Consider the following 12,971-nt stretch of genomic DNA (forward strand, 5'->3'; position numbering starts at 1 on the left):
CAGGGTAAAACTATGCTTCAGAGAAAAACAGATATTTAAAAATTTTTAGCCAACACTGCAATTTTAGAAAAATGTGATATATGTAATACGTATTTTTACATGGAGAAAGGTATTTTCAAATGTACTTTGTCTCTTAGAAGGTATTTTTATAGGTACTTCTAAGTGGAACAGGTTGTAAAACTTGGGCAAGGAAAGGAGACAAGGAAAGATTTAAGGGGAAACTTGAAAAATGTATCCCTTTTTGGTGTTTGTTTTTTTATTAAGTAGTTATGCTGTGTTTACTTGAAGAATGTTCTGGACTTTATTTTTCAGGGTTAGAAACTAAAAGCTCATTCTCTCTTGAGTGTGTAGAATTCAGTATTGTTTAGACTCTCAGAAGAGTAAAAGTGCTGCTTTCATCCTCCATAGTAGGAGGGGAAGGAAAAGAATGTTCATAATGTTCTGTCCATATTCTTCTTCCCTAATATTACTATCCATAATCAGTAATGAAAATTAGGTGTGAAAGTTAGGAAAAATGCATTCCTGATATCACTATATTTTAGTTTTTTAGCCCCTTAGAATCTTTCTCAAAAACATATTTCTGTATTTTGTAAGAGACTCTCTTTCTATTCTTTTTGGTTTTCCACTTCCATGTTCTTTCTCTGCATGTCCAGCCCCCCTGCCCAGTGCCTGATTTCTTCTGTCTTACATGCTTTTGGATTTAGATCAGATTTTAGGAAGAAAGCAAGTGGAAAGCAAGGTACCTAAATGACAAATTAAGCTTTCATTCATAGAATCAACAGAATAGAATCATAGGATAAGCTGAGTCTGAAGGAACAGTTGTATTGTCCACTTCAGCAGGAAGCATCAGCCTGAGATGCTACTGTGCCTCCACAAAACTGAATGTAGGGTAACACTGTACAGAAAGGGCTGCAGGTGGTAACCACATTGTGTAAGCATTTTGTGTGGTCTAATTGGCCTGGCTTAGAATTGTTCAAGTCTGCTGTTCTTTGTAGATGCAGTCTTAAGTTTTCCTTTAGACATCCAGTTTATCAGATTGTCACCCTTGCTAGATTGCAGCTGGAACAGAGCTTTCTGTTTGTGGTTTCTGATGCATCAAATACACTTCTTGACACATAGTACACAGGGAGGGGATGACAGTGCTGCAGTATTTGCAATTATCTGCTGAGTATTGTGCTTGAAAGACTTGAGATCGTCAGTGGAAAATTCTGTCAATTCTGTCAATACTGTGTAATGTTCCTTTGTCAGTATAAACAAGCTGGATTTCTCAATGTTTCTAAGAAATTTTAGAAGAAAATTCCATTCCTAATGATTAATATTCTGTCTGTGGGTAAAGGTGTGTCCCTCTAATTTCATTCTTAGCTTTCATCAACTTTGGACTATTTTTTTAACTTTTGCTTAAGCATGAGAATAATGGAAATATTTTTTTTTTTCCCCCTGACATTTTATGACTCTTGCTGCTTTTGCTGGTAGTGTTTTTTTAGAATCAGTTCATGCCATTCCACAAACAGGTCACTGCTGCTGCTGACTTGAAGCAATGGCATCAGATAGATAAAGCCTAGTGGGTGACATTTCCTTCACTAGTGCCATGAGTAACTCCCCACAAGAGCTCTTCTCTCTTTTTACGGTTAACATACTCCACACACAGAAAGTTTTACTCACATGTACATAAAGAAAATGTGCTGCAAACCCACAACTTCCTGAAGGAGCCTGCCTAACCACTGTTGCAGTTCACAGGTAAGCTCTTGGCCAGGTCCAAGTTGCCCTCAGAATAAGTCATGCAGCCTGTTCCCAGCTGCTTTTTATTTTAGGAAGAGCTCAGAGAAAAGAAACAAGCTTTGTGGATCAGTTCATCTGCTTGAGGAAGGCAAGCTGCTCCCAGCCACTCTCCTTCTGGGTAGCAGATCTGAGCCCTTCATGTGCAAGGCAAGGTGTTTCAGTACCATTGGAAGGGCTGAGAGGGGGCTGTTCTTACAGGAACAATTTATCTGTTCTGAACCCTCCTCCCACACTGTTTCCTGAAGAGGGCAGCTGGGGGCAGGCCATAAGACATGACAAATTGAACTGGCATTACGGAAATAGCCAACAGATCATAAATTACACGTCCCTGGCTTACTAGTTAGGCATGTACAGAACTGGATTGCTGTACTGAGTTTTCTTGACTTGAGTGGATTCCTTCCACAGAGTTAAGATCCTTTTCAGACAATGCCTTTGGTCTGGGAGTCTATTTGCTAATTTCTTAGCAGTTTTGAAGTTTTATAAACCAGATTTTCTATAGGAATGTGTATCCTTGTAATGTGTAGCACTTGTAATAGTGACTGTTCAATTGTAATAAAAATATTTTGTAAATTTTCTCTTAGACACATTGCAGGACTGAATACTAACAGGGCTAAAAATATAATTGAATGGCGAGAGAAGAACGGACCATTTATAAACCGAGAACAGCTCAAAGAAGTTAAAGGTTTGGGTCCCAAAACCTTCCAACAATGTGCTGGCTTCATCAGATTCAATCAAGAATATATAAAGACTTTTTGCAGGTAATAGAGATTTTAACTGTTCTGAATAAATTGTCTAAAATAGAATGAGAAGACTTCCCCATTTTCTGCTTTGTATTCATGCTTGAGACTCAAGGAATCCTGCACCACTAGGTGCTCTGTGCTCTGAAAGACAACAAATTAACTTGTTAAAGTCCATGGTTGAAGATAGTTTTTCCCCTGAATAGTCATGGCTTGTTAGCCTAGTCCTCTAAGTCAGGTTTTGATAAATATCTAAGTTGAAATAAAAATTTTGCCTCTGAATTGCTAAAAAAAATTTGTCGTGCAGCAATGTTGTGATGTGAGATATTAAAACTTTAGGCTTGTTTTTCAGACATAATACAGAGATCTGTAAATTAACTAATTTAATATGATAAAGATTATTCTGCAGAACTTAATGGTAGTAAACTAGCGCAGATTTTTGGAGTTTCAATTTCATTACCTGGAGAGAGGAAGTTGAGTATCTGCCTAGATTAAACTGTGTCTATATTATACTCCCGTTCCTAGCAAGTGTGATGTGACTGTCTTCTGTCTGAAATACAGAACCTTTGGAAAGGTTCCTGTGAGGCCTTTTCCCAAGTCCAGTTTGTCAACAGTGCATCATCCTCTTCTGTCATCTCATTCCCTGATTCTGTACCATGTCTTCTACTCTTTCAGCCATTCATAGCGCTCCTCTTGACCTTTCTACAACTGGAAATGCCCTTTCTAGCACAATGTCTCTTCTGCCTTTTCTCATTTCTCCTTCCAAAATAAAGAACTAAGAAAGGGCATGGCAGTAGCTCCATCCCCACACTTTTGCCATTGGCTTTTCTCAAAAAAAAATATTTTCCTGGGAAGCAGACACTATGTTTTAGCCAGGGGCAGTGCTCAGAAGCAATGCTGTATTCCCAGTTGCTGCTGGCTGAACAGCACATGCGTAACTTCCAGGCAGGATGTGGGCACATGGGGACTGGCTTTCTGCCCAGGTGGAAGGTGTACAGATTGCTTGCCCATCTGGCAGGGAGGCATAGGCTGCAGGCCAAATGGTGCTGGCTGTAAGCACCAGAAGACCAAAGAAATTGCTTCCAAAGCTCTCTATGATTGATAGGTCTTACCTTGTACAGATCTGTTCTAGGTTCTCTAGTTTGCAATGCAACCAATGAAAAAAAGGTTGGTGGCTTTTTCCCCCCTCCAAATGTTCATTGGTGAAATGTGAACATTGTTTTGGGGGTCTTTTAACCTTCCTGGAACACAATTCTGATGTTAGTCAGATTCTGTAAAACTTGGGAACAGTGTATAACCTGAGTAATGGGCTTTAAGGCCAAAGTAAAGCTCTAACAGCACTGCCTCTACAACACTTCTTGTGGGTCCAGGTGACATAACCAGAAGCTTTTGAAAATAACTTTGATGTTTCATTTTTATCCTTTCTAATCACTTTGACTTTAGATTGCTATATGAAATAATTTTGGTGCTTTTTATGTGAAATTTAACAAATAGTGGTTATTTTAAAAATTGATATGGAAAGAGGAAAATATGTTTGCATTTCTGCCAGCAGGTGATGAGTGGAGCCCAAAATGCCACTGCTAGTTTCAGGTCCTTCAATGCATTCTCTTTTGTCCTCCAAAAGCAGGAGCCACTTGTGATTTAGGAAAAAAAACAAAGAGGCATGAAAGGAGCATTTACAGTAGGAGTAATTTTGATGCCTTTAATGTGTCCTGATAAATTTTTTTGTTTGAGGACTTCAGGGAAAAAAATATATTGGTTTTGTGTGTGGACACTGGACCAGGATCATCTTCATTGAAAGTGACATGTCCATTTTTGATTTCTGGCAGTAATAAGAAAAATGAAGTTGGAAGTCATGCACTTTTGACTAAAGCAGGTGCACTGAGTAAAAAGAAGAGTAAACTAACATCATGTGCCTCACAGCAGCCCAATCCTTTGGACCAAACTTGCATTCATCCAGAGTCTTACAACATTGCAATGAGGTAAGTGATGGGAAAGCTTTTGAACCATTGGCACCATCAATTTTTAAAATGAAAGTTCTGATTTTTCTGACGACAGCCTGCTCAGTCTTTTGAGACAGGAATATTTATATTGTTTTGAAGCTTTCACCCCTGTCTTCAAGAAGAAGGTATGGTTCAGATATATGTGAGCATGTGTCATTACTTTGGGCCTTTAAAATTAAATGTTGATATTGCAAGATCTAATTAAGATGTATATAAAAGTTCCCAAATACACGAATAGTATGATTGTTTTACTAAGTGGCTAAAAGAAGAGAATGATTTTTGTGTATGTCAGAAAAAAAATAATTAGGAATCCATGTGTGCCTCTGAAATACTGCTGTAAGCTGTGATCTTTTCTATCAGCAGCCCTGGCTGAAATTGGACTCCGCTTTTCAGAAAACATCTCCTACCATAAATAGGCACATATTTATTTTTCAACTGAATTTTACTGAACAGGTTCTTTTCTTAAAAAGTACTGAAGCTAATTTCACTAGTAGCCAGTTGCTTTAAGGTTCTTATGATCTCTGTTGAGAATATTATGCCTGGACAAACAAACTTGTGCTTCCTGTTTTATAACCAAAACCATCTTTAAACCTCAAAGAGAATGCAGAACTTCTGACTTCACAAAGCTTGATTTTCTTACCTAAAAAGTCATACAGGATATTGCATTTTTAGGACACCTTCCCTTCAGGGTGTACTCTGTTTTCTCCTCCTATCCATAGGTCTCCATGTTTTCCTTCTGCTAGGCATGCAGTGAACTTTTGTTTCCATCCTCTCCCTGCCACAGTTGATCCTTCTTTGTGCTTGATTCTAGGACCCACTGTTCAATTTCCTGGTAGAGTCTATTGCAGTTGTGCAGTGTGTAGATAACTTTGGTCTCTCCTTTTCCATGACCATTCCCCTTTTTTCCTTACACATCAACATTTCTTGCAAAGTCCCTTCCCTGTGTAGCTGTGGGAAAAAAAACATCATTCAAGATCCTCCTCTTAAAGATCTCTTGTTTGGTAGGTGGATTTTAGGGTGTACAGCTTGATCACCCTAACTGAAAATGATTCCATGTAAGTCAGTCAATGTGAAAAACAAAAATGAATTGATTATTCAAAAATAATTTTGATTTTCAATATTGAATTTCATTCAATTTAGATTTCAAGTACTCAGATTTTTGTCTTTATCTTTCCAGCCCTGGTACACTAATAACATTGTTAGTAAAGTGTCACAATGCTACCTACCAGCCTTGCTTAAAGCCTGATGTGGACAGATTGCTTTAGAAAGCAGAGAAGTACATACAGTTAATGGTGGAATACTACAGTAATTTCCCTATGTACAATATTTTCACAAGGGCTGGTCAGAAAATAAAGAATTGTAACTTGGTTTCCAAAGCAGCACAGGTGACTTTTATATATGAAGTGGTGAGTGGGATTATTACTACATAGGGTAGAACAGATATTCATGTACAGCTGAAATTGTATCATTTTGGTAGGTAGCACATATCATATAATTGTGGTTTGAAATTCGACTGAGAACCCATCACTAGCACTATTTAACAAAAAACAGAATGAAAAAATTAATGAGCATGATTTTTACATCTCAGCCAAGGCAGTGGTTTGAGTCCTAGGCTTGTGCATGTTTCAGTGAGGGGGTTGGCACCTATTGCACAGCCAGCACTGCTTAGAAGGTGCCTTGCTGAGTCTTAAAATGTGCACAGCTTCAGACTCAGACTTAGATTGCTTCTAAGCCAGTGCAGGAGTGTTACATGGCTGAAGACCAGTATTAATCTATCTCATCATCTCTCTTTATCATGCAAGTATTTTACAGCAGATTTCCTGCAGTGCCATTTTCTATTCTCTGTTTCTCACCAAACACTTTGTCGCCCTAGATAGAATTTTCAGATGAGGTATTTAGTTTGACATCCATCTATGACATCCAATTGCATGTCATAGATGTTGCACCAAACAGGATTTTGTTGTGGGGCTTTGGTTTTTTTTTAATGCAAAAGAATATAAGTTGATTACAAAGCAATTATAAAACAACAATTACAATATCTGCTAATGAAACACCAGAACTAATAAGTATAGTATCTCTCTCTGTACTAATTCTATCAGTCTTTTCTTCATCCTTTTGGCTTTCTCTGTTTTACTTTTTACATTTACTGTACCTCTACACATAGTATGATGGGGATAAAAAAATCTCCAAGTGCTTTCTGTGAATGTACTTTATGGACAACAGTATCTGTATTTTTCTCTTGTTTCCTTGAAAGCGTATTAAATATGTAGGTGATAACTTTCATGGTATAGATTGTATGACTGTGCAGCAACTTGATATCACAAAATGGTGTGGGAAAGAGGGCAAATATCTTTGTTTTTTCATTATGGCAAATAGCTGTTTTGAGAAAAGAAAATACAGCTCTGCAGCAAACTGACAAAAGCCAAGATGTGTAGTAATAAAAATTGACACTGGTGACATTAAGGGCTAAATATAAACCAGACATCCTCCCCTCAAGCAACTAATGCTATAATTTAGCAATGATTATATATTTAAAATGACTTTTCAAAAAAAGCATATGAGCTGCTAAGTTTCTCAGAACTTATGAAAACAGCTTTCCAAACCTTTTTTCCCCTCTGAGTATGAATTAGGAAAAAATTTACTAGGAATTTGGACTGCCTGGAGGATTCAGTCCAAAGTTTATCAGGGCTGTTGGTGAGTTTTGCTGATAGGCAGTGGATGGGATTGGGCTTGTAATTCTTTTTTTGCTGAGCCTACGTTCATGAGAAAGCTTTTGAGAGCCTGAAGAAAGCTTTTGAGAGCATCATGTTCGTGGTGTTGGTTGGAGGTGTCTTATGGAAATTGGTCAATATCTGAAAGTCTTTCTAGAATGCTAGAATTAAACTAGTTTCAAACCTAATTGATAATTCTTATAACTTAAAATGCATGAGAAAATTTAAAACTGTTAGATGTAGGTTAGAATTGATATTTCATAATAAAGTTTTTAAAATAATACATCTTAAAGAGTTCTGTGGCTCTAGTGCTATCAGAGTATTTATTCTTTTTCTGTGCTTACACTGACCTGTTAGGGAGTGTGTCAAGTTCACAGGTGGATCTGTCTTGCCAAAGGGCAGAATTGTCCTGAATATGAACAGATTTGATCAAAAATCCAGTATTACATACCCCTTACCATGAAAATTAAAATGTATGGAATAGCTGCTACGTAATTTAATCCTAAAGGCTTCCTCATGCAATGCCTACCACATCTTGCTATAGAAAGTAGTTTCTGAAAGTTTTACTGGACTAAAAGTTTTCATGGAAAATTGCATTTATTTTTAAATTAAATAAGATGGTGATTTTTATCCACTGCTTATAGCCAAATTACCCAAAGGCAGCAGTCTACATTGCAGATTTATGACATGCAAAATTATCAGGTTTTAAAACAGTGTTTTTGAGGGATAGAAATTTACCAAAATTTGAAACCACTAATTTTCTTTTTCAGGACTATTTTGTAGCTTGAAAAGCCAATCCATTAAAGAAAAATATGGTTAAAAGAATTAGTCCCAAGTGGTGACTTCGGTTGCCAAACTTCAGGCTGGAGCCAATTTTTAGGGCTGATTTAGAAAAATAGGGTTTTTATAATGGAAACACTGATGTAATCTTTACTACAGTGGCACAAATGGTGCTGGTATGATTGATTTATGACATTTAAGCATCTTAACTTAAAATCTGTACAATTTCTGTAAAATAATTGGAAAATATCCTACTAGTGATTTAACACGCTCTGCAGAAGACCCCAAAGCATTTTTCTTCATGGTTTCCACACTGACAAAGCTTGGCTTTGTTGTGTGCAGTGATCAAGCTTACAAACACCTCTAAATATTATGATTTGGAATTTCCAAAAAGCTAAATAAAAACCTGAAAACTTTATAGACAGCCCATTTTCCTGCAAAGCAGAGCCATGTTTTATGTTTTTGAAAAGTCTGTATGTGAAAACCAGTTAATAGTGGCAGAATCTTCTACATACAATTAATACAATATGTAGAGCATATCCAATTTCTTGGTATGTGTTGTTAAAGGATTGGTAGGAAAACCAAGGAAATATTTAGGAAGTCCCCAGAAGTTATGCTTATAGACCAAAACAGCCAGGTTATGCTTATAAACCAAAATGTTGGAAAGAAAATGCAGTGTTTTTTCTTTGTTCTATCAGTCTGCTGGGTGCAGTTGGTTTCATGTGACTGAATTTTAACATTTGCTGACTTTTTTATTTAAATCTCATTAAAATGCTTTTTGCAAAAGGTTGGCACTCAGAATGTGTATTTGCTGCTCACAGATTGCAGCATCTGGCTGACAGGTTGTATTTTAGCCTGACCTAGAAATAAAAATTTTTGCCAATATAAAAGATCTAAAGCTGTGGCTTTGAATAGCAGAGGTAAGGATCTTCCTTGGCTAATTCCCCAGGTTTTGGATCTTGCCTGGTAGAGGCCAGTCCTGCTTACTGTGGTTGGTTGTCCCTTAAGATAAGTTTTTGACATGCTAGGCAGCATCACTTGGAGTGAAGATTCACATCTTGCCATTCTCTGTGTATTGATAATGGTGCTTGATATCTTCAGCAGGAATTCAAAGTCCCAAGGGAATTCAGCAAGCACTCATTCATGGGCTTTTTCTTCACTGAAACAAAACACTTCAGTTTGGTGCTGATTTCAGCAAGGTGTTTGTGTCAATAACAGTTTATATTCCATTGCAGGCCAATCAGTCATATTTCAAATATCGCTGGTGTTTCTTGTACTCTGCATGGGTGGATGTAACAGCTGACCCAAAGTATCTCATTTGCTTTGCTGGTAAGCTGCATTTGCTGGCTTTGGAGGCAAGTACTGGCACATAAGAAAATGCAGAAGAAAAACTGTCGATGGCGCCACCAAAAGAAAGAGATTTTCCTCTTCTGCCCTTTATGCAACTGGAATTTTGTCCTTTGATAGCATTTCCAGCTCGCTGGCAGGCTGGCTTGCCTCTGTCCAGATCCCCTAGTTGTCCTGGAACAACTGAGGCAATGCTTAAGGGGAGTAGAAATCAGGGAGGGAATTATTACTTAGTATGGTATTTGAGCATTGAAAACTAGTTATTGTGTTCTATTTAATAATGCAGTCTACATGTGACTATTTTTACAGAGGATAGGAATTGTTACTGTGGTAGGAGGCCTTTCTTTACAAAGACATCAGAAATATCTTTTGTCCACTTGAATGAGACTGTACTGACATGTACACACACATGTGTGGGTATTTATTTAATGTGCAGACTAATACTTTAAGAAGTATTACATTTGGGGGCTTTTTAGAAGAAACTTTAAAGAGTTAAACTCAGTCAATTAATGAAACTTTATGACTATTTCCAATAGCCAATGTACAGCCCTAATTACAGAGAACACTCACAGAATCGTGGCCATTAAGTACTATAAATAACTGTTCATATTAATCACTTTAAAAGGCCGATTCATTCACAGGTTTTACTACTAACTTAGCTGGGTTTTTAGAGGCCATATTTTTGTAAGCTATCTTGTCAGTAAACAGAAGACCAGAAAAAGCTTTCACTGCCAATTGCCATCCAATAAAGACATTTTAAAACTTTAATGTGTTATAAAATACAGTTAACAAGAATGATTAGAAGAACTTGGAAATAATGGAGAAATATGCTCCATTTACACTGTAAATACTAGACCCATAAATCAAATGTATTTTTAATTTGTTGGAATTTTTGGGACTTACATAACTTCCCACTAGTTGCATTTAGAAAAAAATATTGGGCAAAACCCTCACAAGACCTTTTTAATGGAATTTTCTCCTTTAAGTGTAGTATACTAGTTCTTTGTGGATAACTAATCATGTTTCACTATTTTGTATCTCGGGTTGCACTCCAGTTACGTGATATATCAGTAGTCATGAGAGCAGCCAACAGCAGCGTGACTAATGGTATGGGGGTAAAGTGGCTATGCTGCAGTGGAACTGTGTCTGAATTTATTTTCTCATTTAGAAACTCTTTGTTTCTTAAAATTTGTAAGTTGAAAATGTCATAGACTGAGTGCTTTCTGCATGCTGTCAAATAATCTACATTATTAATAATTTATGCATTTGAAGAAAAACATACTGGTTCAACAGCTTTGTCTAGCTGAACCACATAAGTAGTTTTAGATATATTTGAATCTTTAGCTCTCTGTGTCCAGCAATGAATTACAGAAAATAATGCAGTAATACTGTTTGATACCTAGTCTTCATCAGTAATCAAAAATTGAGGATCCGTATCACTGGTGGGAACAAGAGCAGTCAACATCTGCGTTAGACAAATACTGCTTTTGCACTTCCAAACATTACTAAAACATAAATGTCTGCATAAGTTAAGTTTGTTACTGTCATAAATGTACGTTTTACCTAACAAAGTGCATGCTAATGCAGAGTTGTTTTGTTTTCAGAGCGATTATGCTGCTTTGCCATTAATTCATGTGTGTACTGTGACAAGATGTAATGGCGTATCATGTTGCTTTAATGTAATGAATCCAGTACTCCCAGCTCTTAAGTCGTGTTGCTGGAAATGATTACATAAAACAGAAATGACTGTGACTAAAGCCCTTGCAAAGCTTTAGAACTCCTGCATGTTATAAGAAGCTTTTCAGGGGATGGTTAGAGTAACTTCTTAAAAATTTACTGTAAGCTTCCCTTGGTAAAATTTTTACTCTTTTCTGACTATTTTTTGCTTTCCAGTGAAATTTACATTATCTTTTAAGCATTGCAAAGGTTGTGCTATAATTTTGTGCAGATGTGTATGTTAAGTGAACATGATGTGCTTATTTGTTACATTTATGCTACTTTTCTTTCTTTCTTTATCTGAATAAGATGGATGAAATTATGTATTAAATAAAAACATCAGTCATTTATCCATGACCATTCTCTGCAGGTCCTGTAAGACTGCGAAGAGATTACTTTTAAAATAAAGGTGATTGCAAAGGTTTCTGAGTATTCTCTAAATCTCAAAACCATAAAACTCAAAATTCTAAACTATTTAAATTTCACCCTGTTCTTCCTAAGACTCTGGCAACTCTTGATCTGAGTTGATGTACCTTGAGCAGGAAGTTCACCATTCATTCACATACTCAGCATTTGAAGAAGCAAGGATAATATGTCTTAGAAGAATGAACTCACTTCAGAAAAAAAATCTCATCTTCCCCATTTCTGTTAACTTGTCTTTAGGTTTTGTCTTTCTAGTAGACAAACATAGCACTTGAGCTACTGCTATGTATTATTTATGTCACATATGTAGCCAGGCAAATACTTTAAGGACTTTCATTTCTGCACAGATCATTCATGTTCTTATGTTCTGCAGCTGGAGCTGTTGTTTACAAATTGTGTGAGTGAGATATTTCAAGGATTGTAGTGAGATTGTTTAACATTAAGATCAAAATATTTAAATTAAGGGAAACCTCTTCTTCCCCCTCATAGTTATATCTGAGTGTTACAACCAACTGCATTTTTTTTTCCTGATTTAGAAATACCTTGTGGAGGAAGTTGTTGTGTTGCGTTTTTAATAAGGAGAAAATTAAATTTTTTCTTAGCGATGACATTTTAAAATAGAAATTATCAATATAATGTACCACTGTCAGTCAGAGTTGTGCTCTTTTTTTTTTATTGTTGTTTGTTTTTTTTTTTTAGTCCAAGCTCCCTCAGGCTATATTCATTTGAATAAAAATGGTACATTGAATATGTAATAAGATTGAACAGTATTTCTAAAACTAACTGCATCTGCAATCACTAAGAAGTTATTTTAATTTGGAAATACTTTAATACATGGATTTTACCAAAGCCTATTCTAAAATGGTGAGAATTTCCAAAATACAAATAGTACTGTTTCTTATCGAGAGTATTTCTTCTCTGCACATGTGCATGCTGGGCTTTGTTACGGTGCTCTGTTTTGCCTGTGATATATAACCATAATTCTGAAATATTCTTAACAAAATTCCTGATTTTTAGAGCATTAAAATTCTGTAGAAGTTGGTGGGACTTCTCATGTACTTAGACTTGGGCACATGTATAAGCATCATGTTCAGGTGGAGCCAAAATTTTCCTGCGAGCAGTAACCACAATAATAAGTTATTTACGCAATTGTAATTGATAACATAGGACCCAAACCTACCACCCTTGCCTAGACAAGGAATCCTTTTTCATTTCAGATAAATGCTTTGGGATGTCCAGAGGGAGGTGAGGAAGGAGCAGAGGGCAAAACACTTTTAGTGAATTGTGCTTGAGGGCTCAGGCACTTGGATTGTGCCCTGTTTGGTTTTCTTTCCAGCCATGTGCATATAACACTGTTCATTCTGATTGCATTATTCACACATGTGACATCTTTGTATGTAACAGGGCTTTTTTTAATATGCACTGGTGGCTGTTTTGTGTGGTTGCACTTCTGAGTGGTGAAACCCACCCCGTGA

General features: G+C 36.6%; 1 protein-coding gene across 2 annotated transcripts in view; it reads left to right on the forward strand.

Moving 5' to 3' along the window:
- SRBD1 (S1 RNA binding domain 1) overlaps positions 1–12,971 on the forward strand; it is a 123,443-nt gene that overhangs the window by 105,041 nt on the left and 5,431 nt on the right. For both annotated transcript variants that reach the window (XM_054630032.2, XM_077175833.1), the window contains exons 20-21: positions 2,361–2,537; positions 4,346–4,498. In XM_054630032.2, the coding sequence (XP_054486007.2) occupies positions 2,361–2,537; positions 4,346–4,498 (330 nt within the window). The remainder of the gene's footprint in view (positions 1–2,360; positions 2,538–4,345; positions 4,499–12,971) is intronic.

The sequence above is a fragment of the Agelaius phoeniceus genome, chromosome 3 (assembly GCF_051311805.1).
Source record: "Agelaius phoeniceus isolate bAgePho1 chromosome 3, bAgePho1.hap1, whole genome shotgun sequence".
Taxonomy (NCBI): domain Eukaryota; kingdom Metazoa; phylum Chordata; class Aves; order Passeriformes; family Icteridae; genus Agelaius; species Agelaius phoeniceus.